Source organism: Theropithecus gelada, chromosome X (genome assembly GCF_003255815.1).
Source record: "Theropithecus gelada isolate Dixy chromosome X, Tgel_1.0, whole genome shotgun sequence".
NCBI classification, from domain to species: domain Eukaryota; kingdom Metazoa; phylum Chordata; class Mammalia; order Primates; family Cercopithecidae; genus Theropithecus; species Theropithecus gelada.
In genome coordinates, this window is record NC_037689.1 from 38,597,097 (window position 1) to 38,623,444 (window position 26,348).

Genomic DNA, 26,348 nt, shown 5'->3' on the forward strand with positions numbered 1-26,348 from the left:
GGGCCCGCCTTCCTGGGCAGCGGAGCAGGTGACGCGCGGAGGGCAGGCAACGCGCTGGGTTAGTTACCTGGCGCTGGGCGGGGCAGGCGGGAGGCGGGGGCGGGGCCGCGGTGAGATCTCAGGCTGTGATTGGGCCGCTCCGCGCCTGTCTCCATGTGCCGCGCAGCTGAGGCACAACATTCAAGCCCGGGGGCGGGGCCGGCGCGCGCCGGGAGGAAGCGGCCGCGCGGCAGCTGCGGGGCGTGGGGGTGGCGGCGGCGGCGGCTGAGGCCGAGGAGCCGGTGGCTGTGGCGGACGCAGCGGCACCCCAGCTAGGGACAGGGCTCCGCCGCGCCCCCTTGCTGGTCCCATGGAGGCGGCAGCGGCAGCGGCGGCGGCGGCGGGTGGGGGCTGTGGCTCCGGGCCGCCACCGCTGCTGCTGAGCGAGGGCGAGCAGCAGTGCTACTCCGAGCTCTTCGCGCGCTGTGCCGGCGCCGCGGGCGGGGGCCCCGGGTCTGGGCCTCCCGAGGCCGCCAGAGTCGCCCCCGGCACGGCCACTGCAGCCGCCGGCCCCGTGGCTGACCTGTTTCGGGCGTCGCAGCTGCCAGCCGAGACGCTGCACCAGGTGGGTCCCTCCGCCTCTTGTCCCTGCGGGTCTGTGGGGCAGTGTCTGCGGGGGCGGAGGTTGCGAGTGGGGCGACAGGGCTGCCCCCAGGGACCCGGAGGCCTCGGCCAGTTGTCAGAGAACTCTGCAGCCGGGGATGGCGGCGACGCCCTTGTACCCGGGGGACACCAGCCTCCTCCGCAGCTCAGCTCCTCGCCCAGTCAGTGCTGGGTGCGCGCTCCCCGTCTTCCTTCCCTGAGACTGACATTCCCTCCCCTCCCCCGGCCATTTCTGGGGTTCTGCAGCCGCCCAGACCCAAAGTTTGCCCTGTTCTGGAAGTGGTGTTTGTTTTGGCTGCTGCCTGGTTTAACCTCTGCTCGCTGCTCCTGCCCCTCCCTCTCCTGAGTGGGCTGTCAGGGTGCCTTGCTGGGATTTGAACCTGAAGGGTGTGTGTGTCTGTAGGGTTGGAGGCCCAGGGCTGAATGTTGTCCTCTCTATGTAGTTGTGATATATACGTATCTACAATATGTAATTGCCCATAACATATTTCTAAATATTAATATTAAATCAAAAACCTTAATGACAAGTTGCAGAACAGGGACACGGGACTGCAAGAGGACGTTTGTCAAGTCAAAACCAAATTTCCCATTTGAGGCTAGAGGTGGACTTCAGAAGTCCACCATGGGAAACAGCTGTAGTTTCCCATCTATCATTACTTGGACTTGAAATAGAATTGAAAGGTAAGGGGTGTCATAGCTACCACCTTTTGACTGTTCTATACTTGGAAAAGGACTAGGGGATGATACATACCAGACGCTGTGTTTGTTTTGTGCTTTCCTTGGAGCTTGGAGAAAGACTAATTGATAAGCCTTTGTCTGTCATTTCATGTCACCAGCACTTCATGGTGATAAGATTGTTAATATCAGGTTCAAAACGTCAAATGAAGCTTTCCCTAAAAGCAATAGTATGAATGTTATTAACACCAATGGAATATTTAGAGTGGTGAGTGGTATTTTAAAATCTAGTTTCAAAGGAGAACTGAGGGTTTTCTGGTTCACTTGCAATGTCATTGTGTTCATACGTATTTTTAAAGAAATTACTTAAGACTGCGTTTTATATTGCTAGAGTGTTTGTACTGCTCTGTGTTTGTGAGCGTAACTTTAAACACTTTGTAATCTTTCACCCTTTTGAATTTGGGATTTCTGAAAATATAATTAGTATTCACAGAACTTAGCATGGCTGTTTGTCCCTAAAAAAGTCCTTGATATACAGACAGTTCTGCCATTGCTGACGAGTAGTTGAGCTGGATCAGGTAAAGAGAAAGTCAGTGTCTTAAAACACAAACCATGACTATTACTTGAGGCCCTCAGAATACTCCCGAGCATAATACATTTATTCAATGCTGTAACTACTTCCCAGCTGAAAGAGGAATAATTGACTGAGGCTATGCAGCAAGTGACAGCTGGGTACCTATTAAGGCTTATTTTGTTGTCATTAATGCATCGGATAAGAGGAGGTGGGCATAGTAAATCTGAATATGTTGGTCGATGCCTCCTTAGGAATTGGGAAGAAGGATTTCCTGATGTTAGAACCCATGCTTTCTTGAGGTACATATGGTTTTAAAAGGACCCAAGGCACAGTGCCTGTGCGTGAATGAGATTATATTTTTGATGTCCAGTTGAAATCTGCTTGCAAAAGACTGCTTCAGATACTGGCCAAAGGGGACATCCCTACAGTATTGCTTGGAGTAAACCTCTCAGAGCTTGAAGCTCCCTTATTCAGCCTAGCAAAGCAAAACACATCATCCCCCTTCAATCCAACAAAATTACCATAACTCATTATTCTTGGTACAGGTGAAAATGAACACTGAAGGCATCCCGGACATGTAATCCTAAGAGAGTCAAACAAAGTCAGCAACCAGCAGACCCCTAATTTTCACCCATCACTTTGGTGGTGGTGGTGGTGTGTGTATGCTCCATCCACTTTAATTTGTATTACCGCATCGGTGTATTAGCCATTCTTTAAAACAAACATAGATGTTTTTATCCTTTCCCTGTTAAACAGGAACCTGTAAGTTGAGATTTAAGTGCCCCGACAGGTATAACTGCTCAAATCTTGGAGGCACTAACCAGCCCTGGTATTTTCTATGGTAACAACCAGGTTTTCCTCTTAATAAGCGTACAACTAAGATTACCATAATAATGTTCCAGGAAGAATGAGAATCTTGCAGTCTTACCACAAGTAAATGGTCTATAAAAATATTTATTATTTATTTATTTATTTTTTGAGATGGAGTCTCATTCTGTTGCCCAGGCTGGAGTGCGGTGATGTGATCTCAGCTCACTGCAACCTCCGCCTCCCTGGTTCAAGCGATTCTTCTGCCTCAGCCTCCCGAGTAGCTGGGACTACAGGCGCATGCCACCACGCCCAGCTAATTTTTACATTTTTGGTAGAGACAGCCGTTTGCCGTGTTGGCCAGGCTAGTCTCGAACTCCTGACTTCAGGTGATCCATCCACCTTGACCTCCCAAAGTACTGTGATTACAGGCGTGAGCCATCGTGTCCGGCCTTAACTATTTTTTAATAGGCTATTTTTTTTTTTCAGAGCAGTTTTAGGTTCACAGCAAAATTTAGCAGAGTACCCATATATCCCCTGCCCTGACACACCAGTAGCTTTCCCTACTCTCAACATCCCGTACCAGAATAATAGAGTTTTTACAATCAGTGAACCTACATTGACACATCATTATTCCCCAAAGTCTATATATTAGGGCTCACTCTTGGTGTTGTACATTCTGTGGGTTTGGACAAATGTATAATGACATGGATCTACCATTGTAGTATCATACAGAATAGTTTCATTGCTCTAAAAATCTGTGCTCTATCGATTCATCCCTCCCTCTCCACTAACATGTGGCAATCACTGATTTTTTTTTTAACTGTCTCCATAGTTTTGCCTTTTTTTTTTTTTTTTTTGAGACAGAGTCTCACTCTGTCGCCCAGGCTGGAGTGCAGTGGCGGATCTCAGCTCACTGCAAGCTCCGCCTCCTGGGTTCACGCCATTCTCCTGCCTCAACCTCCCGAGTAGCTGGGACTACAGGCGCCCGCCACCTCGCCCGGCTAGTTTTTTGTATTTTTTTTTTTAGTAGAGATGGGGTTTCACCGTGTTAGCCAGGATGGTCTTGATCTTGTGACCTCGTGATCCGCCCGTCTCGGCCTCCCAAAGTGCTGGGGTTACAGGCTTGAGCCACCGCGCCCGGCCAGTTTTGCTTTTTTAAGAATGTCATATAGTTGGAGTCATACAATATGTAGACTTTTCACATTGGCTTCTTTCATGTAGTAATATGCACTTAAGATTCCTCCATGTCTTTTTATGGTTTGGTGGCTCATTTCTTTATAGTGCTGAATAATATTCCATTGTCTGGATGTACTACAATTTCACCTACTGAAGGATATCTTGGTTGCTTCCAAGTCTGGGCAATTATGGATAGACCTGTTATAAACATCTGTATGTAGGCTTTTTTGTTACATGCAAGATATAAGCTTTTGACTCATTTGGGTAAATAGCAAGGGGGCATGATTGCTAGATTGTGTGGTAAGAGTATATTTAGTTTTATAAGAAACTGCCAGACTGCCTTCCAAAGTGGTTGTACCATTTTGCATTCCCATCAGCAATGAATTGGTCTCTTTACAGAGTATTTATTTTCCTTTGCTGACTTATTTTAACAGCAGGATTCCAGCATTAGGTGGAAAACATGAGTTTCTGATGTGTGTCAGGTACTATCCTAGGTGCTGAGGTTATAATAGTGAATCCAACATAATCTCTGTCTTCATGGAACTTATGTTCCCATGCAAATGTTTTTACACTTCAGAGTTTTTATTTGGTTGAGAAAAGACTTGAAATATAACATCCAAAAATAAAATGTCAGCCTGGTGCTGTGGCACACGCTTGTAGTCCCAGTGCTTTGGGAGGCCAAGGATGGGAGGATTGCTTGAGGCCAGGACTTTGAGATCAGCCTGGGTAACATAGTGAGACCCTGTCTCTACACAAAATAAAATAGCCGGGCACGGTAGCATGCGCTGGTAGTCCTAGCTACTCTGGAGGCTGAGGCAGGAGAATTGCTTGAGCCTGGGAGTTCAAGGTTATAGTGAGCTATGATCGCACCATTGCTCTCCAGCCTAGGCAACAGAGCAAAACCCTGTATCAAAATAAAGTAAAATAAGCCTGTCAAACCCAAACCAAATACGTTGTCAAACCGCGACCTGATTCTCACCACGCACTATGCCTTCTAGTGAAATGCTGGCCTTTGAATACCAACAAAATACTTCATAACCTGGGAAACCAACTACTCTAACATTTGTTGCTCTGTCTTGAAATACTAAACAAAACCATTACCTGTTCATAGACATATTTTCTTTTTCTAATTTAAAAGTGTTCCATTCTGCCATTTTCCACCTAGTGCTAGAATACTGCTCTTAAAACAAGTCAGCACAGGGAAATAAATACTCTATAAAGAGACCAAAAGACCTTTTAAAATAGGCTATGGCCAGGTCCAGTGGCTCACACCTGTAAATCTCAGCACTTTGGGAGTCTGAGGCTGGAGGATTGCTTTAGTCCAGGAGTTCAGTACTAGCCTGGGCAAGATGGCAAAACCCCGTCTACACACACACACCCCCTCTACCTACCTCTCTCTGGGGCATGCCTGTAGTCCCAGCTATTCTGGAGGCTGAGGTGGGAGGATCCCTTGAGCCCAGGAGTCTGAGGCTGCAATGAGCCATTATGACACTACAGCACCCCAGCCTGGGTGAGAGAGTCAGACCCTGTGTCATTAAATAAATAAATAAATAAAATATCTACCTTAAAGCAGCAAGTTTTGTATTTGATGTAATGAATTAACAGACCACTTTATAATATCTATCTTTTAGGATAGTGTCAGTCTCTTGGAATGCTGTGTATATTCGAAGTCATCATTAAAATTGGTTTTCGTTTAAAATATTTTTAACATATACACATCTTATTGGAGTTTTCTTTTAAAATTCAAAAATGAGAACATTATTTTTTCAAAACCAAGTAACAGAAGAATATATAAAAAAGTCAATTTTGTGCATATCTTTTTACATTTTTTTGTATGCTCATGTAAAACATACATGACTTATGTAATTATACACATATGCTCCAGATCTCATCTGTATTTTTTTATTATACTTTAGTTCTGGGATACACTTGGAGAATGTGCAGTTTTGTTACATAGGTACACATGTGCCTTAGTGATTGCTTCACCCATGAACCCATCATCTACATTAGGTATTTCTCCTAATGCTATCCCTCCCCTAGCCCTGCACCCCCCAATAGGCCCTGGCGTGTGATGTTCCCCTCCCTGTGTCCATGTGTTCTCATTGTTCAACTCCCACTTATGAGTGAGAACATGCGGTGTTTGGTTTTCTGTTCCTGTGTTATTTTGCTGAGAATGATGGTTTCCAGCTTCATCCATGTTGGTTTTCATTTTTATGGTAGTTAATTCTTGGACATTAAGGGGAATAATTATAAAACACTGTTGCTTCCATATCAAGGGAAATCAGTGAATGGTTAAAAAAAAAAACCCGATAAGTGTTGTCTGATTGTTTAAGCAGCTTTGATTGAGGTAAATAAGTAAAACAAAGCTGTGGGAAGTAGGAAATATTTTAAAAATCTGTGCACATGCCCTCACCTTTGGGGAGAAGTCTTTTCTGAAGGCTGTCTTCTGATTTTTTGAAGCAACTGTTTAATCATTAAAGAAAATTATAGGTAAAAGACAAATTCTTGTGAACTTTCGCTCATTGCTAGATTATTAGCTAGAACTATTTTTAAAAAATGTAAATGAAACAACTTTATATTTTTACATCTTTAGATCGTATAATTTTATAACTATACTTTAGGGAAATAGAGGCCAGCATATTAAAACAGTAACTAGGGGCTGGGCACGGTGGCTCATGCCTGTAATTCTAGCACTTTGGGAGGCCGAGGTGGGCAGATCAACTGAGGTCAGGAGTTTGAAACCAGCCTGGCCAACATAGCGAAACCCCATCTCTACTAAAAATACAAAAATTAGTTGGGTGTGGTGGCGCATGCCTGTAATACCAGCTACTCAGGAGGCTGAGGCAGGAGAATTTTTTGAACCAGAGAGGCGAAGGTTGCAGTGAGCTGAGATCACGCCATTGCACTCCAGCCTGGGGGACAAGAGTGAAACTCCATCTCAAAAACAAACAAACAGACCAAAACAAACACACACACACGTAACTAGGATTAACTATATGCTGTTTTAGATTGACAGTGTTACTTTTTTCTAAAAGAGAATGAATGCCAGCAGATGTAGGAAGTACCAGAGCTAAACCATTGCCAGGTTAAAAGGAGTACCTCTGCATAATAATTACTTGTTGACTCTTTTGTAATAAAATATTTCAGGCATGTAAAACTAGAGAGTTACCCAAGAAATAACTGTATATCCACCACTCCGTATAAGTAAAACAGCCCAGCTAGAGTGAAAGCTTCCTATGTCCCCTTCTCTGGTCCCATTCCCTTCCCTCCCTACCCTGGAGGTTACCAGAGTCCTGAACTTGGTGTGAATGATTTGAAGATTTCTTTCTACTTTTATTGTATGTATATGTGGATATATATATTTGTGTATATATAAATCACTAAAAAATATATTATTTTGGATGTCTTTTTAACTTAAGGAATATTGTATTCTGTGTAACCTTCTGCAACTTACTTTTCCTCCCATTGTTATGTTTTTGGAATTCATCTTGTTGACACATGTAACTTCAGTTCATTTATGTTTCCTTTTAAAAAATCTTTACTACTTACGTTTATAATGGCTCATTGTTACAGTGCAGTAGAGACCCTTATGCCAAAGGGAAGTAGGTGGCATGTTTCCTTATTTATATAGAATGTCACATGACTGGGGGACTGTTCGAAACGTGTATGAGAATTTGGAACACCTTCATAGATAGCAGAATGCACACTTACATTCTTGAGTGTGCTAGGGGATGTTTGAGCTAATTAATTAACTTTCATGGGCTTTCTTTTTTCTTCTTCTTTTTTTTTTTTCTTTTTCTTTTTTTTTGAGACAGGGTCTTGCTCTATCACCCAGACTGGAATGCAGCAATCTGATCATGACTCACTGTAGCCTCAACCTCCTGGGCTCAAGCAATCTTCCTGCCTCAGGTCCCGAGTAGCTGGGAATACAGGTGTGCAGCACCAAGCCTGGCTAATTTTCTTTTTAAAAATTTGTTGTGGAGATGGTGTCTCATTATATTGCCCAGCCTGGTATCAAACTCTTGGGCTCAAGTGATCTCCCGCCTCAGCCTCCCAGAATGTTGAGATTACAGGTGTGAGCCACCACACCCTGCCATTTTTCATCTTTTTAAAAATGGAACATCTTAAGCAAGTAGAATAATGCATTAAACCCTGCTGCACTTGCCACTCAGGCTCAACAGCTGTCAATGCATGGTTAATTCTATTCCATCTACATTTCTATCTTTGTTCCCTCTCCCCTTTGTCATCCTGAAGCAAGTCTCAAACATCATATGGTTCATAGGACTTATCTTTAAGGAAGGAACCAGGGTGGGAAGAAGGGAATGGAAACATGCAGGGGTTTAGGTTGGCCAGAAAAGGTACCTGTGGCCTATGGTCAAATGGCAAGACTGATAATGGTTCAATACTGTCAAGCCTTTGGCTGTCCTGGAGATAGACATGCTTGAGAACTGATTTAGAATAGTTGGGAAACCTGTAGGGAGATTGAAAAAGTAACCAACTGAAGACCAGGAATACAAGATGGATTTGAACATTGTTCTGGTTTCACACCCCTAAGTAGGGGCTGTCTATTTTAAGGGTGTAGATAATTGGTTTTGAGGAAATCTTGGGTTGTTTTGCTAATTATTTATAACTTTTTTTTTTTTTTTTTTGAGACAGAGTCTTACTCTGTCACCCAGGCTGGAGTACAGTGGCACAAGCTCGGCTCACTGCAACCTCTGTCTCCCAGATTCAAGCAATTCTCCCTGCCTCAGCCTCCCGAGTAGCTGGGACTACAGGCGCCCGACACCATGCCTGGCTAATTTTTATATTTTTTAGTAGAGACGGGGTTTTGCTATGTTGGCTAGGCTGGTCTTGAACTCCTGACCTCAGGTGATCTGCCCACCGTGGCCTCCCAAAGTGCTGGGATTATAGGTGTGAGCCACCACGCCTGGCCTATTTATAACTTTAAAAAGAGGGTTTGGTTCCTTTCCAGGGTTTTTCAAACTTTCTATTTGTTTCGTATAGGCAAGTTTCTCAAGTTTTGTATTTATGGCATTCTATTATTCATACTTATCTATTGGTGGGCAACTAACCAACCTGGGGTGCTCAGGACTGGAGGATTTCCTGGGGCATGGAACTTCAGTCTTCAGACAGTCCTAGGTAAACTGGGATGGTCACCCCCTCTCTTGGTTGCTGCATTCATTATCTATTGCTCTTTAATGAATTACCACAAACTTAGCAGCTTAAAGCAGCACACAGTTATTATCTCCCAGTTTCTGTGGCTCGGGAGTCTGGACATGGCTCAGCTGGGTCCTCAGCTCAGAGTTTCATAAAGCCACAATCAAGGTGTCTGGAGCTTGGAGACCTCTGTGGAGGTCCAACACTTGGTTGCAGAATTCAGTTCCTTGTGATTTTAGAACTGAGGCTCTCAACTTTGAGGCCTCCTGCAGTTCCCTCCACATGGCTTTCTCCATAGTCAATTCACAACATGGCTGTTGGCTTCTTCAAGGCCAGCAGGAGAGTGTCTCTCTCCAGTCAGCTCAGACAAGTGGCATCCCATCACCTTTGTCATAGTCCATTAGTTAGAAGCAAGTCACAGGTTCTGTCTCCTCTCAAGGGGAGAGGATTATACAAAAGAACAGATACCAGAAGGTGAGAATTTTGCGGGGGACACCTTGGGATCTTTTCACCACACTTGCTTTCCAGGATTTGTCTGAAGTAGAAAATTATTCTGTTGAGCCTTTTTGTGGCCAGAATATACATATGTTTTGCTCAGCCACTAATTTAGAATTCCTTTATCTTTTTAAGAAACATTTTCATGCATAATTCATCCTAAGTAGAACTGGCAAATATGTAACTTCTTAGGTATTTTCAATTTTAGTCTTTAGGCAATTGTTTTTCCTCTTAACTAGTAGGAGGCAGGGAAAAAAAAAGTGGAAAAGCAGATGTGAATGCCCTGCCTGGCTACTCCTGCACGCAGTGCTCTAAAGCAGGCCTTCTCAGCCTGGGTCAGTTCAGGGGTCTGTGAATTTAGATGTGGAAAAGAACTACATCTTTTTTTTTTTTTTACTAACTGCCCTTCCCCCAACTGAGATTGAGCACTTCCTTCTATTATGCATGTAAGCAAAAAACCGCAGCAGTTTTTTTTTTTTTTTTTTTGAGACAGGGTCTTGCTCTGTCACCCAGGCTGTAGTGCAATTTCACAATCTTGGTTCACTGCAGCCTCTGCCTCCTGGGCCCAAATGATCCCCCCATCTCAGCCTCCCAAGTAGCTGGGACTACAGGTGCATGCCACCACACCCAGCTAATTTTTGTATTTTTTATAGAAATGGGGTTTTGCCATGTTGCCTAGGCAACAGGGTTCACTGTTTTCGGTCAAATGACGGCAGTGCTGCTGGCAAGTCCATGGTCGGGAGTGAGAGTCCCTCAGGCTGCTGTAGTCCCTCCTCCTCCAGTCTGTCCTGCAGGAAGCTCAGAGTGAATGGATGCTCAGCTGTTTCCTCTGAGACCTCACCAGGGACAGTTCCTATAGTCCCGGCTCTGAGCTCTGCTCCTGACCATTTTATCTGGCCCTCTCAGCTGTGCTTCACTGCAAAGGAGGAAGGACAAGCCCCTCTGGGGCCAGTGCCAGCTGCTTGTTTGGTCTGTTTTATTTACTACTGCTATCTCTACTTCAGAGACTTGGACTAGAACATAGACCTGAAGAAAAAAGCCATTTTAACAGACTTGAGAAACTCAGCCATCCTCATAATATCATTCAGAACCAGGAGAGGACATTATTAACACTAGGCTAGTAGGAAATGTTCACTTTGACTGAATTCATTTGTAACACTTTGCCACTGGTTTACAAGAAAAATACTTTGATTCCGTCTCCTGGAGGTAGGTAATTATATGTTTCACCTGTGTTAATTTTCCAACTAATTAAAGTGAATCCCATAAATGCCAGCAATTAAGAATTGTTGTCTTTGGCCAAGTGCATGTCTCACGCCTGTAATTACAGCACTTTGGGAGGCTGAGGTAGGCCAATCACTTGAGGCCATGAGTTTGAGGCCAACCTGGGTAAAATAGGGAGACCTTGTCTCTGCAACAAATACAAAAATTAGCCGGGCTTGGTGGCATGTGCTTGTAGTCCCAGCTACTTGGTAGGCTGAGGCAGGAGAATTGCTTGAATCTGGGAGGTAGAGGTTGCAGTGAGCCAAGATTGTGCCACTGTACCCCAGTCTAGGCGACAGAGGCAAGATTCTGTCTCACAAAAAAAAAAAAAAAAAAAAGCTTGTTTCTTAAGTGCAGACCTTCTGAGATGTGTAATACTTGCCCCATGCCTTCAAAAGAACATATTTAATATGGTAATCTCTTTGTCTCTCCCTTACTTCAGAGTCAGCCTTGTAAAAAACAGATGATGATACAGCAACAGTTTTTTGCCCTTGGAGGTGTTTGGTGTGCTCTGCTTTTTGAGTTTTTTTTTTTTTTTTTGGCTTTCTTTAAAATTATTTTAAAATGTTTTAACTCCTCTCCTTTGCGTACTCTCTGGTACCCTTATAGTCCCAATACTGAGTAAAGCATGTAAAATTTAGCATGCGGATGTTCGAGTCTCTTTTATTCTTTGTTCTGGATCAAGATGTTTTAGTCTCAGCATGACTGACACTTTGGGGCTGTATCATTCTTTGTTGTGGAGGACTGTCCTGTGCATTGTAGGTTGTCAAGTAACATCCCTGGTCTCTACCCACAAGATGCCAGTAGCTATTCTTGTGATTATGACAACAAAAAATGTTTCCAGACATTGTCAGATGTCTCCTGGGGGCACAATTTAGTTCTACATATATGATGATAACAACCATGGTAGCAACCGACATTTATTCACTGAATACCATGTATTTGGTTTTATCATATACTTTGTAAAATGTTTGTCATTTAATTCTCACAACTAAACCATAAGATAGTTATTGTATCATCCCCATTTTGAAGAAAGCAAAAGCTGAGGCACTGAGGTTCACTTACTTGCCCAGGGTCACATAGATAAAAGTGACTTCTTGAAATACTTTTCATAATATATATGGGTTGAATCTCAGTTTTAATTGAGGAGACAGACTGAAAAAGGATGTAAAAACAGGAGTTTCCTGATGATATCTCAATTGAGAGGCTATTGCTTTCATAGCGATTCTGTGTAAATGCTGGAATTCTTGCTTAAACGAGGTGATTCCATGGGCATGTGTCTGAGTAAAGGACTTGGATCATTTCTAAGAAGCCTCTGTGGCATGGTGAAGCAGAACATAGACAGTCTAGGGCCAAGGATAACTGATCAAACTTTGAAACCAAGGAAGCCATCGGAAATTGGGGTAAGGCTGTGTATCACTCAGGGGCCCACAGGAAATGGCATGCTCAAAGGGTTTTGGTGAAAACAGGAATGTTGAGGCATGAAAGAACTAGCAGCAGGAAGCTATTGCCATCCCTAGACCTAGAGGGGCAAAGGGAGGGAATGTCGTTGCTGGAGCTGTGAAAAGTACTCCCTCTACAGGAACAATAGTCATGAAAGAATACAGCCTTTGCTAGAACTATGGTCAGAGAGGGGCTAATGGGATGAGGGGATGGGGGAGAAGTAACCAATTTCTGTTTCCTGCCCTCTGATTTGCTGCAGTGCCTTTCATTGTTCTAGCCCAACTAGAAGCCAGAGGCAACAGAGCCTGGGTGTTGAAGCTTATCGAGATTAGCCTCTTGGGCTGAGTGGATGAAAAGGACTGAGAGTGGTTCTAGGGGGCAAATAGAGCAACAACCAGCACAGGCTATGAGCAGGAGTGGGAAACACTACCCTGGATCCTAGGGAGGATGGGCCATGGCCAGTGATACGAGCAATGAAAGTCTTTTTGTGCCAGAAAGAGCCTGGGAATACAGACCTCCATGCAGGAGAAGAGAGGGTTGAATAGGAGTGACTGGTTAATCTGAGATTCTTCCTATTTCTCCAAGGAAGCCTTGAGGAATGTGGGGTTGTCTGTTTGCATTTGGATATGGAAGTATATGTGTGTGTGTATACTTTTATTTATTTTGAGACGGGATCTTGTTCTGTCACCCAGGCTGGAGCACAGTGGCACCATCACAGCTCACTGCAGCCTCTACCTCCTGGGCTTAAGTGGTCCTCCCACCCAGGCCCCCCCAGGTAGCTGGGACCACAGGCATGTACCACCATGCTCGGCTGATTTTTAAGTTTTTTGTAGAGACAGGGTCTCACTATATTCCCCTGGTTGGCCTCACTCCTAGGCTCAAGTGATCCTCCCACTTTGGCCTCCAGAAGTGCTAGGAATACAGATGTGAGCCACTACACCCAGCCTGTATGTATGCTTTTTGGTCAGAGTGAGGCTTTCCACGAGTTGGAGTGTTTGTCCTTATTCATGACACTGGAAAACATACAACAATGGAGTGACCCTCTTACAGATTCTGCTAGGAGTAGCTACATATGGTGGGAAAGGTTGCTATGGGAATGGAGATAAATTCAAGGCAGTAGAGAGTGTTTTATAATGTTTGGGGGTATGGCTAAGCATTAGTTTTGCTTTTTCCTTCCCAATAGGATACGATTTCTGTAGCAATTCTTCCTTACCCCAAAATAGCTATATGTGCTCCTGAAAAGTAAAAGCCTGGGACCAGATGGCTTCATGGCTGAATTCTACCAAACATTCAAAGAAGAGATAATGCTAATCTTTCTTAAACTCTTCCAAAAAACAGAATTAGAGAGAATACTTCCAAACTCATTTTTTGAGGCCAGCATCACCCTGATTTCAAAGCCAGACAAAAGATACCAAGATACCATAAGAGGAGAAAACCACAGGTCAGTATGTCTGATGAACATATATGCAAAAATCCTAAATAAAATACTAGCAGACCAAATTTAACAACACCTCACAAAGATTATACACCATGACCAAAGTGACACTTATCCCTGAGATGCAAGATTGGTTTAACATATATAAAACAATCACTGTAATACGCCACATTACCAAAATAAGAGATAAAAAACAAGCCAGGTGTGGTGGCTCACACCTATAATCCCAACACTTTGAGAAGCTGAGGTGGGAGGATTGCTTGAGGCCAGGAGTTCAAGACCAGCCTGGGCAACATAGTGAGACACTGTCTCTACAAAAAATTTAAAAAAATGAGGTGGGTATAGTGGCATGTACCTGTAGTCTCTGCTACTTGGGAGGCTGAGGCAGGAGGATCACTGGAGCCAAGGAGTTTGAGGCTGCAGTGAGCACTGATTGTGCCACTGCACTCCAGTCTTGTCAGCACAGCGAGACCCTGTCTCTAAAGAAAAAAGAAAAAAAAAAGAGAACAACCCATGATCATTTCAATACATGTAGAAATAGCATTTGACAAAGTTCAACAGCCTTTTGTGATAAACATTTTCGACAACATAGGTTTAAAAGGGAATTTCCTCAACACATTAAAGACCATTTATGTAGAGTCCACAGCTAATATCATAATCAGTGGGGGAAAACTGAAAACTTTTTTTCTGAGATCCGGTGCAAAGCAAGGATGCCCACTCTTGCCACTTTTATTCAACACAGCACTGGAAGTACTAACATGAGCTACTAGACAATAAAAAGAGATAAAAGGCATCTAAATTGGAAAAGAAGAAGTAAAATTATCCCTGTTTGTAAATGTTATGATCCTGTATGTAGAAAACCCTGGACTCCACAAAAGTCCTCTTAAAACTAAAAAATGAGTTCGGTAAACTTGCAGGATACAAAATCAGCATACAAAAATCAGTTACATTTCTTTGCACCAGTAATAGTCTATCTGAAAAAGAAATCAAGAAAACTGTCCCATTTATGATAGCATAAAAATAATAAAATACTTAGGAATACATGTAATGAAGGAAGTGAAAGATCTGTACGTTCAACATTATAAAATATTGATGAAAGAAATTGAAGACACAAAAAATTGGAAAGATATCTCATGTTTATGCATTGGAAAAATTAATAGTGTTAAATTGTCCACACTACCCAAAACAATATACAGGTTTAATGCAATCCCTCTCAAAATACCAATGGCATTTTTCATAGAAATAGAAAAAACAGTTCTAAAATTCATATGGTATGACAAAAGACCTAGAATAGCTAAAACAATCTTTTTTTTTTTTTTTTTTTTTTTTTTTTTTTTTTTTTTTTTTTTTTTGTGACGGAGTCTCACTCTGTCGCCCAGGCTGGAGTGCAGTGGTGCAATCTTGGCTCACTGCAAGCTCTGCCTCCTGGGTTGATGCCATTCTCCTGCCTCAGCCTCCTGAGTAGCTGGGACTACAGCTGACCGCCACCATGCCCGGCTAATTTTTTGTATTTTTAGTAGAGACAGGGTTTCACCATGTTAGCCAGGATGGTCTCGATCTCCTGACCTCGTGATGCACCTGCCTCGGCCTCCCAAAGTGCTGGGATTACAGGCGTGAGCCACTGCGCCCGGCCAGCCAAAACAATCTTGAGAAAGAAAAATAAGGTTGGAGGCATCACACTTCCTTATTTCAGATTATAATACATTATAAAGCAGTAGAAATCAAGATAGTATATCCTGGCATAAAAACAGACATATAGATGAATAGAATAGAACAGAGATCCGAGAAATAAACCCAAGTATATACAGTCAACTAATTTTTGACAAGGCCACCAAGGAGACACAGTGGAGAAAGGATAGTCTCTTCAATAAATGATATCGGGAAAACTGGATATTCACAGGCAAAAGAATGAAGCTGGATGCTTATATACAAAAATCAACTCAAAATATGTTTTTAAAATATACAACAAAATCTCACAATGGAAAAGAAGACCTAAATGTTAATAACTCAAACCATTGACCTCCTAGAAGAAAACATAGGGGAAAAGCTCCTTGATATTGGCCTTGGCAGTGATTTTTTGGACATCACACCAAAAGCACAGGCAACAAAAGCAAAAATAAACAAGTGGTAGTACATCAAACTAAAAGACTTCTGCATGACAAAGGGAACAATCCGCAAATAAAAGGACAGCCTATGGATTAGGAGAAAATATTTGTGACACACAGATATATATATCTATATATATGTTAATATCAAAGGATATTAACATATATAAGGAGTTAATATAAAAAATATATAAGGAACTCCCAGAACTCAATGGTAAGAAAACGAATAACCCGATTAAAAAATAGGCAAAGGACTTGATTATTCATTTTCCCAAAGAAGCCATACAGGTTATGAAAAGGTACTCAATATCACTAATCATCAGGGAAATGGAAATCAGAACCACTATGAGATATCAGCTCACACCTTTTAGAATGGCTATTAGAAAGACAACAGATAACAAATGTTAGGGTGTGGAGAAAAGAGAACCCTTTTATACTTTCGTAGATTGGTACAGCCATTATGGAAAACGGTATAGAAGTTCCTGAAAAAATTAAAGGTAGAACTACCATATGATCCAGCAGTTCCTCTGCTGGGTATGTACCTAAAGGAAATGAAGTCAGTGTGTCAAAGAGATGTCTACACTCCTGTGTTCATTGCAGCATTATTCACAATAGCCAAGATATGGAAACAATTTAAGTGACTGTTGATGGATGAGTGGCTAAAAATATCATGGCATACACACGCACATGCACAGATGACAGAATATTATTTAACCTTAAAAAAGGATATCCTGCTATTTGTGACAACATGGATGAACTTATGCTAAGTAAAATAAGTGAGACACAGAAGGAAAAATACTGCATAATCTTTTTTATCTAGAACCTGAAAAAAAGAGTCAAATATATAGAAACAGAATAGAACCGTGGTTATCAAGGGTGGGAATGGGGAGAAAATGGGGCGATGTAGGTCAAAGTGAACAAACTTGCAGTGATGTAGGCCCAGTAAGTCTAGAGATGTAATGTACAGCAGGAGGACTGTAGTTAATAATATTGTATTGTATATGGAAAATGTGCTAAGAGTAGATTTTAGGTGCTCTTACCTCTTCTCCCCACAAAGGTAACTATGGAAGATGATGAGTATGTCAGATTGCTTGCTGGTAGTAATCATTTCACTATGGATATGTATATCAAAGCATCATGTCATACACGTTAAAGTTATGCCATAAAAATAGCTATATGTGGGCCAGGCCAGGCATGGTGGTTCATGCCTGTAATCCCAGCATTTTGGGAGACTGAGGTAGGAGGGTTGCTTGAGGCCAGGAGTTTAAGACCAGCCTGGGCAACATAGTGAGAAACCCGCCTCTCCAAAAACGTGTTTGAAAATTAGCGGTGTGTGGTGATGCATGACTGTGATTCCAGCTACTCGGGAGGCTGAGGCAAGAGATTTGCTTGAGCCTGGGAGGTCGAGGCTGCAGTGAGCTGCAATTGCACCACTGCACTCCAGCCTGGGTGACAGAGTGAGACCCTATCTCTTAAATAAAAAAAGATTAAAAAATAGCTGTATGTGTATATGTATACATTCAGGATTTGTTCTATTTGTTTTCTTTTTCTTTTTTTCTTTTTTCTTTTTTCATAGGCAGTGGTCAATGGCATAAGGTTTTGTTTTTTTTTTTTTTTTTGAGACAGAGTCTCGCTCTGTCGCCCAGGCTGGAGTGCAGTGGCGCCATCTCGGCTCACTGCAAACTCCACCTCCCGGGTTTACGCCATTCTCCTGCCTCAGCCTCCCGAGTAGCTGGGACTATAGGCACCCGCCACCTCGCCCGGCTAGTTTTTCATATTTTTTAGTAGAGATGGGGTTTCACCGTGTTAGCCAGGATGGTCTGGATCTCCTGACCTCGTGATCCACCCGTCTCGGCCTCCCAAAGTGCTGGGATTACAGGCTTGAGCTACCGCGCCCGGCCTGGGATTTCTTTATACATTGCTCAAATCCACTAAGGCTCTATTGAGCAAACCATGCCTTAAAAATCTTACAATCCTCTTCATATATTTTAAAGGCAAATGCAAAGAAATAGCTTTGTTCTGTTTTGCATTCTTCATGGGTTAACATATCTTCTGGAAAACTTGTTGCTATGGCAATGGGATATTATCTACCTCGGTAATGTACTACATAAAAATAGCCCTTTGTGTTTGAGAATGATGTTAGTGACAGGTGGTTGGGTGAATGTATAGTAGGCTGCCTTGTCAAGAATAGTTTCCCAACATTCCTTTGTTTAAAGTTGTGAAATCAAAATGAGTATTAATTTTTTTCTCTCTCAAAATGTAATTTTATCTGGAAAAGGCAGGCAGTGGTGTTCTGTTTAATTATGAATTACAAGCCTTCCTTTGCAGGTCAGGGCAATATGATGATTGGAGCCACCTCTCACTGTAATAAGTAAACGACTTCTCTACTCTTTGTGTCAGGGTGTGCAGCACAAGGTTGTGCTGGGGGGCTGGTAGGGATAATTTTCCCATTCTTGAACACATGGTTCTTCCTAAGCACCTCTTACTTATAAACCAAGAAGTAGAAAGCGGTCAGGTGGAAGAGATAAGCTCTGAGCTGTTAATCAAATCTGAATTTCTTGTAGGTTCTTAGGTGGAACAGTTCCTTGGGAAAGGTCAGATTTCCATGTTGCTTTTAGTATTGACTTCACACATGTAGCCAAGGATAGAATCTGACGCAAATCTTAATTTTTCCTTTGAAAAATCCTTTGGGCAATTTCTTAGAGCAGTAACTCTCAAACATTTTGTCATCATCGTCTCACCTTTCTTCTACTTATCAAAATGAGTATTGATTTAATTGTAATGAGTAAATAACAGCTTCCTGCTACTGAAATGAAATTTATTCTAGCTTTGAGAATTTGAGAGACCCTCTTAAGAAAATACCACAGCTGGAAATTTGAGACCTAAAAGTAATACAGTTTCAGTATCCCATATCTGAAATGCTTGGTATCAGAAGTGTTTTGGATTTTGGATTTTTTCAGACTTTGGAATATTTGCATTTACATAATGAGATATCTTGGGGATGGGACCCAAGTCTAAACACGAAATTCATTAGTGTTATATATATACCTTATACACATAGCCTAAAGGTAATTTTATACAATATTTTAAATAAGTTTGTGCATGAAACAAAGTTTCGACTGTGTTTTGACTATGACCTGTCACATGAGGTCAGGTATGGATTTTTTCTTTTGTGACCTCATGTCAGCACTCAAAAACTTTCACATTTTGGAGCATTTTGGATTTCAGATTAGGGATGCTTAATCTGCAGCTCTAATTCTGATATGCATGGTACTACTGCAGAAATGGAACCATTGCCTTTGTCTTTTCTGTTGGAGTCAGGATGGATATCTTGCTACTAATAATATCAGAATAAAGTGTTGAGTGGTTTGCTGGGTGTCCAATACTACTTTTAGAACATTTTATGTATTAACTCATTTATTCGTATAAACATTCTTGACAGTTTTTGTGACTATTTCCCAGACGAGGCGTACTTGTTAGCATGCCTTTCTATTTCTGGTGAGTAAATATTCTTCTGTATTGGAAGACTTGCTTAGTGGTATGTTGAAGTGTTCTTCATATTGAAAGCATTCTTCTATCAGGAGTTGACACAATTCAGCCTGTGGGCCAAATTCATCCTGCCACCCATTTTTTGTATGTTTTATAATCTAATAATGGTTTCTGCAGTTTTAAATGGTTGGGAAAAAATAAAAAGAATAATTTGTGATGTGAAAATTACATGAAATTTAAATTTCGGTTTCCATAAACAGTTTTATTGGAACACAGCCACATTCATTTATTTACATATTGGTATGGCTGCTTTTGAACTACAGTGGCGGAGTTGAGTCGTTGTAGTAGAGACCATATAGCCCCCAGACCCTAAGAAAAAGTTTGCCAATCCCTTCTCTATATTCTTCTATATCTAGAATGGCAGATGGTCCTCAATAGTAATAGCAGATTGGTCAGGTGTCGTAGCTTATGCCTGTAATCCCAGCATTTTGAGAGGCCAAGGTGGGATGATCAGTTGAGCCGGAGTTCAAGATCAGCCTGGGCAACACAGTGAGACCTAGCTCTACAAAGATTAGCCAGGTGTGATGGTGCACACTGGTGTCTCCGCTACTTGGGAGGCTAAAGTGGGAGGATTGCTTGAAACTGGGAGGTAAAGACTGGAGGGAGACGTGATCACACCATTGTGCTCCAGCCTGGGTGACAGAGTGAGACCCTGTCTCAAAAAATATATAAACAGATTGGATTTATGTACAGGTTCATATGTATATGAATTTTCTTTTGGTATGCAATATATTTTTCTTTTTTCCACTAAACGTTTGTCTTGTCATAAGCTTGGTTTCATGTACTATGTCATGTCGCAAATATACTTGATTTCAGCTCTTCCGATACCCATATTGGTTTTCATAATAATCATAACCCTTTCCAAATGAGGGAGAGTAATGAATTTTATCATTTTGTTAGTTAGTGTGCTTCCTTTGCTAGATCAGGAATTATATTTCCTAGTAATTATAACCCTCTTTATTTTTAACTATATTACTTTCTACTTTTGGACTTTCAGCCAACATATAAATATTGATAGTTTAATAATCTGAACTAAGCCACCTGGACTGATTGTAATATTTTAATTTAATAAATCTTGCATATGGTTAAGATTACATCTTCTACATTCATCAGGTTGGATTTAATACACTCACCATAATCAAATCTAGAACATTCTTGCAATTATTATTATTTTTTAAAAGGTTTTCTCCTTTGTCTCTTGTTTTCCCACTTTTTTTTTTTTTTTTTCTGGGACAGAATCTCCCTCTGTCCCCCAGGCTGGAGTGCAGTGGCGTGATCTAGTCTCACCGCAACCTCTGCCCCCTGGGTTCAAGCGATTCTCCTGTCTCAGCCTCCTGAGTAGCTGGAACTACAGGCGTGTGCCACCATGCCCAGCTAATTTTTTGTATTTTTAGTAGAGATGGGGTTTCACCGTGTTGGCCAGGCTGGTCTCAAACTCCTGACCTCAGGTGATCCACCTGCCTCGGCCTCCCAAAATGCTGGGATTACAGGCATGAGCCACCGTGCCTGGCCTGTTTTCCCACTTTTTAAAGTAACAGTCTTACTGAGATGTAATTCACATACCATATAGTCACCTATTTAAAGTGTACAATTCAATGGGTTTGGTATATTCACAGAATTGTGCAACCATCACCACTATTTCCAGAATATTTTTGTCACCTGAAAAGGAAACCCCATATTCACTAGCAGTCACCTCCAGTTCCACCATTCCTAGGCAGCCATGGATCTACTTTTTGTCTATGGATTTGTCTATTCCAGACATTTCATAGAAATGAAATCATATAGTGTGGTAATTTGTGATTGTCTTCTTTCACTTAGCATGTTTTAAATGTAGCATGTATCAGCACTTCTTATTGCCAGTTCTATTGTATGGCTATACTACATTTTATTTATCAATTCATCAGTTGACAGACATTTGGGTAATTTCCACTTTTTGCCTATTATGTATAATGCTACTCTGAACATTTGTATATAGGTTTTTGTGTGGACATATGTTTTTATTTCTGTTGAATATGTACCTAGAGGTGGAATTGTTGTGTCATATGGTAACTCTATGTTTAACCTTTTGAGGAACTGCCAAGCTCTTTTGCAAAGCTGCTGTACTATTTGACATTCTCATGAGCAATATATGAGGGTTCCAATTTCTCCACGTCCTTACCAACATTTGTTATTGTCTGTCTTTTTGATTATGGTTATCCTAGTGGGTGTGTAATGGTATCTCATTGTGGTTTTAAGTGGAATTGCCCTGACGACTAATAATGTTGCATGTCTTTTCATATGCTTATTGGCCATTTGTATATGTTCTTTAGAGAAATGTGTATTTAGATCCTTTGTCCATTTTAAATTGGGTTATTTATCTTTATAAAATATTGAATTGTAAGAGTTCTTTATATGTTCTCGATTCAATACATATGATACAATACATATAATACATATTTTAGTCCTCTATCAGATAAATGATTTGCAAAAATTTTCTTCCATTTTGTGGGTTGTCTTTTTTTTCTTTTTTTTGAGATGGAGTCTCGCTCTGTCGCCCAGGCTGGAGTGCAGTGGCCGGATCTCAGCTCACTGCAAGCTCCGCCTCCCGGGTTTACGCCATTCTCCTGCCTCAGCCTCCCGCCACCTCGCCCGGCTAGTTTTTTGTATTTTTTAGTAGAGATGGGGTTTCACCGGGTTAGCCAGGATGGTCTCGATTTCCTGACCTGGTGATCCATCCGTCTCGGCCTCCCAAAGTGCTGGGATTACAGGCTTGAGCCACCGCGCCCGGCCGTGGGTTGTCTTTTTACTTTCTTGATGGTGTCCTTTGAAAGGTGAAAGCTTTTAATTTTGATGAAGTTCAGTTTATTTATTGTTTTCTATTGTCACTTGTGTTTTTGGTGTCATATTTAAGAAACCGTTGCCTAATCCAAGATCAGAGATTTCACTTGTGTTTTCTTCTAAGAGTTTTATAGTTTTAGCTCCTATATGTCAGTCTTTGATTCATTTTGAGTTAATTTTTGTATGTGGTGTGAAGTAGGAGTTCAACTTCATACTTTTGTCTGTGGATATCCACTTGTCTTAGCATCATTTTTTGAACAAACTATTCTTTTCCTAATGACTTGTTTTGGAACCCTTGTGCAAAATCAATTGACCTTATGTATTTAAATGTAAGGAATGTAAGGGTTTATGTCTAGACTGTGTCAGTACCACACTGTCTTGATTTGTTTAATCTATTTTTGAGGCAGACTTTTGCTCCCTGATCTAAGATTAAAATGTTTCGCAATTGATTATGTCTTATATGCATCAAAACTTGCAGACTGGGTATAAGTGGCTTGAGAAAATATATTGGAGACTAAAGTGGGGCTCTTGGAGACTCATAGGAACCAAATAGTTAGAAGGTGGGGAAGTGAGAGAGGCAGTAAGTTGGATGCTTCCCAAGTGTTTAGCAGCCATCCCAAAGTGGCAGTCAAAAATAGGCTAGCTTTACATAATTTCAAAGTTGAGTACTGATGGTTCCAGTTTCTTTTTATGGATTCTTTTAAGAAGTGCTGTATCACCAAATGCTGTTGATGGCATAGAAGACAACACTGTGGAAAAATACGGACATTGACCAGTCTGAGTCAAAAAGATGGACAAATACTCAATTCTAAATGTGAGGAATTTTTAGGAAAACCTTGAGCAGTTAATTTTGCTTGTTTCCCTTTCTATGTGTATATGAATGACAAATGAAAAGTCTAAAAGAACTCCTTTAATAAGCCTAAGATAAATGCTAAGTGGTACAGTACTGTGTCATATCTTATTTGGCATTTTTTTTAGTGCCACGTAAAGTACTGGTGTTTAGCTTTGAAATGCTCTTATCCTCCTGCTTCCAGCTCTGTCTACACCTCAGAAGGAGCTGGGTCCTTTCCCAGAGTCTGTTGTATAAATTAACCTTCTTCCTGTAGTCACTCTATGTCCATCCGTTTTCCCAGCCACTTTAATTTTGTTCTCTTTTTCCTTTCCCTTGTGCTTGTAGGTTTAAGTCTTAAAAACAAGCCAGGTATTATTGTTTATAGTGGAATTTTCAGTAGGAGTGGAGGTTAACCTGTACATCAATCTAGTAGGAATATTCATTCAGTCACTCAAGGGATGAGCTTATGGAAAAGTTACAAAAGTAGTAGCATTCCCTTATATTCCTCACCCTGCTCCCTTTATGTTAGCATTTTATATAAGGGATCAAGAATAGGAAATTAATCTTGGTACAGTATTATTAACTAAACTACAGAGCTTATTTGAATTCCATCAGTTTTTCCACTGGTGGTCTATTTCTGTCCTAGGATCCTCTCCAGGATCCCATATTGCATTTAGTTATTATTTCTCCTTAGTCTCATCCAGTTTGTAATAGTTTCTTAATCTTTAATGACACCTTTGAAGAGTACAGATCAATATTTTGTAGAATGTTCCTCAATTTGTATTTGTCTGATGTTTTCTTATGGATAAGGTTGTGCATTTTTGGCAAGAATATAATGATGCATATTTTTCAGTGCATCATATCAAGGAGTTAATGATGTTTATGTGTCTTGTTACTGGTGGCATTTACCTTGATTCCTTGTTTAAGTTGCTGTCTGCAGGGTTTTTCTACTGTAAAAATATTACTTTTTCTCTTTGAGGTTAAAATATCTTGGGGGAGATGCTTTGAGACTACGCAGATATCCTATTTATCCTCAGATTTTTGTCTATTGATTTTTTTCATTCTTTGGTGGAACACTATATCATAGAGTATTTGTGACAAATATTTGATTAACAGAAATAAAGTTATGGCCTACAAGAAGCAAATATCAATTACACTGAAATCCTATTGTATTGGTTAATACAACGCTAGTAGCTGTGTTCCTCAACTTTCAGGAGCTTAGCACAGCAGATGCTTTTCTTTCCAATATGGGCATTTCTGGTTGTGTAGGCAGTTTTCTGTCATGTTAATTCAAGGATCCAGACTAAACTTTTTATACTGAAGTAACTTTAAACTGACAGAAAATAGGGATGCAAGAATAGTACCAGGAAATCCTGTATACCCTTTACTAGATTTACTTAACATTTGCTACATGTGCCCTATTTTCTTTCTGTCTATTCATATATGTATATGTATTTTATATATCTGTATTTATATATTGATTGCCACATAATCACTTGAGATTAGATCACATACATCATGTTCTTCTATGCCTTAATAGTTTAAACTTAATATATTTATTTGTTTAAATCTGGTATACACATAGTTTCAGAATTGCTAACCCATATCTGTTTGAGAAACACTTTCACTAACTAGATTACAGCATTTATACGTTCTTTTATTCTTTAGTTTTGCAATATCCAGTCAAGGTATGATTTTCCAGTTTCCCACTGAAGTATTAAGTTTGAAAACTGTACATAAGCACACTGTTATTCAAATTTAGGAAATTTAATATCAGTACTTTAGTATGCAGTCCGTATTCCAGTTTCATTAATTATCCCCAATATGTTCTTCAGTGGAATATTTTTTTTCTCCTGATACAGTATCAAGTCCAGGATCACATATTGAATTTATTTGTCATGACTTTTTAGTTTCCTTTGATCTGGAACAGATCTTATAAGCTTTTCGTTGTCTGGAATACTGCATAAGTGACATGTCCTTCTCAGGTAATGCATCAGGAGGCACATGATGTCTCAACCCCTCATTGGTGATTGTAATTTTGATAATTTGGTTAAATTACTGTTTTCTTAAGTGTAAACTATTTTTAGATATGACATATCAGAGTGATCAATACTGTGAAGCCTTTTACAACAGTGTTTAGATTGAAAAATTATGAGTGAAAAGGCTTTCACAGTCATTCGGATTGAATATGCCTAACATGAAATCCAAACTGTTTTAACCTTTCTTTCAACTTATTTTCCACCATGGAAATAGTAATGCATGATTTAGCCATTCATGAGTTTTATTTTCTCATGCAGACATTTATTTCTTTAAAAAAATTTAAAGTTTACTGTAAAACTTAAGTTTTAACCATTTTAAGTGTACTCTTCAGTGGCATTAAGTACATTTGCAATGTTGTGCAACCATCACTACCATCCATCTCGAGGACTTCTTCATCATCCCAAACATAAACCATATCTACTAAACAATAACTCCCCAATTCCTTCTCCACCCCCTGGTAACCTCATTTTATATGCCATCACAATATTTTAGAATAAACACCAACTTCCTGGGGTAAGATCATTTGACTTTTGCTCCCAGATCAGAACTATGATAAAAAAATATTATTTGCTATATACTAACAGGGCAATTTCTGGATTTTGGCATGAATTACTATATTACAACTCTAAATCCTGGTAAGGGAAGCATTTTTGTTCTGAAAGTAAACAAAAATAACCATTAGTTTGATAATCTTTACCTCTGGGGGTGGGGTATTTTGGAGGGGGTGAGTACAAAGAGAGGTGAAATTATTCCTCTAGGGTGGCAGACCAGAGTTTAAATTGTTTCTTATGTTTTTCACTTTGGTTGTCTACCAATTGGATATAGTCACTCAGATCATCCATGTTTTCGTACCTGGCTTGATAGGTATAAATACCTATAAATTGGAATAAATTCCAGCAGTTAGAGGCCCATGTTCCTTGGTCTGTAAAGTGAACATAACAAAACTGACTTCTCTCCAAAGGGTGCTTTGAGACAAAACTGTAAAACACTTTGCAGAGTAGAAGGGGGGTCCCTGTTTTTAGTAACATTCCTCAATGTTCTTCAAGAATTCACCTACTGCCAATCATTCCTCTGAGTTAGGAATATATATTAGAACTAGTTTTAATAGCACTGTAAACTGTAGATAGCGTGCCTGGAGCTGAATAAATAACTACAGGTTCAAAAATACTCAAATAATAAAATTGCCTAGGTGGTAACCCACCTAGTTTATTGCTGTGTGGTGTTGGGTATCTCTTTTTTTTCCCTGATGAATTTGAAAAGGCCTTGAAACTGTGGGCAGATTCCTTGGTTCAGATGGGCTGTAATAGGAGACACCAGGATGAGCCTGAGTCTGTTGCT

At 40.7% G+C, this 26,348-nt stretch overlaps 1 protein-coding gene across 1 annotated transcript in view; it reads left to right on the top strand.

Annotated features, from left to right (window-relative positions):
• The first annotated feature begins 226 nt into the window (after positions 1-226).
• REPS2 (RALBP1 associated Eps domain containing 2) overlaps positions 227-26,348 on the top strand; it is a 206,643-nt gene continuing 180,521 nt past the window's right edge. The window contains exon 1 of the mRNA XM_025371831.1: positions 227-604. Within this exon, the coding sequence (XP_025227616.1) occupies positions 350-604 (255 nt within the window). The 5' untranslated portion in view covers positions 227-349. The remainder of the gene's footprint in view (positions 605-26,348) is intronic.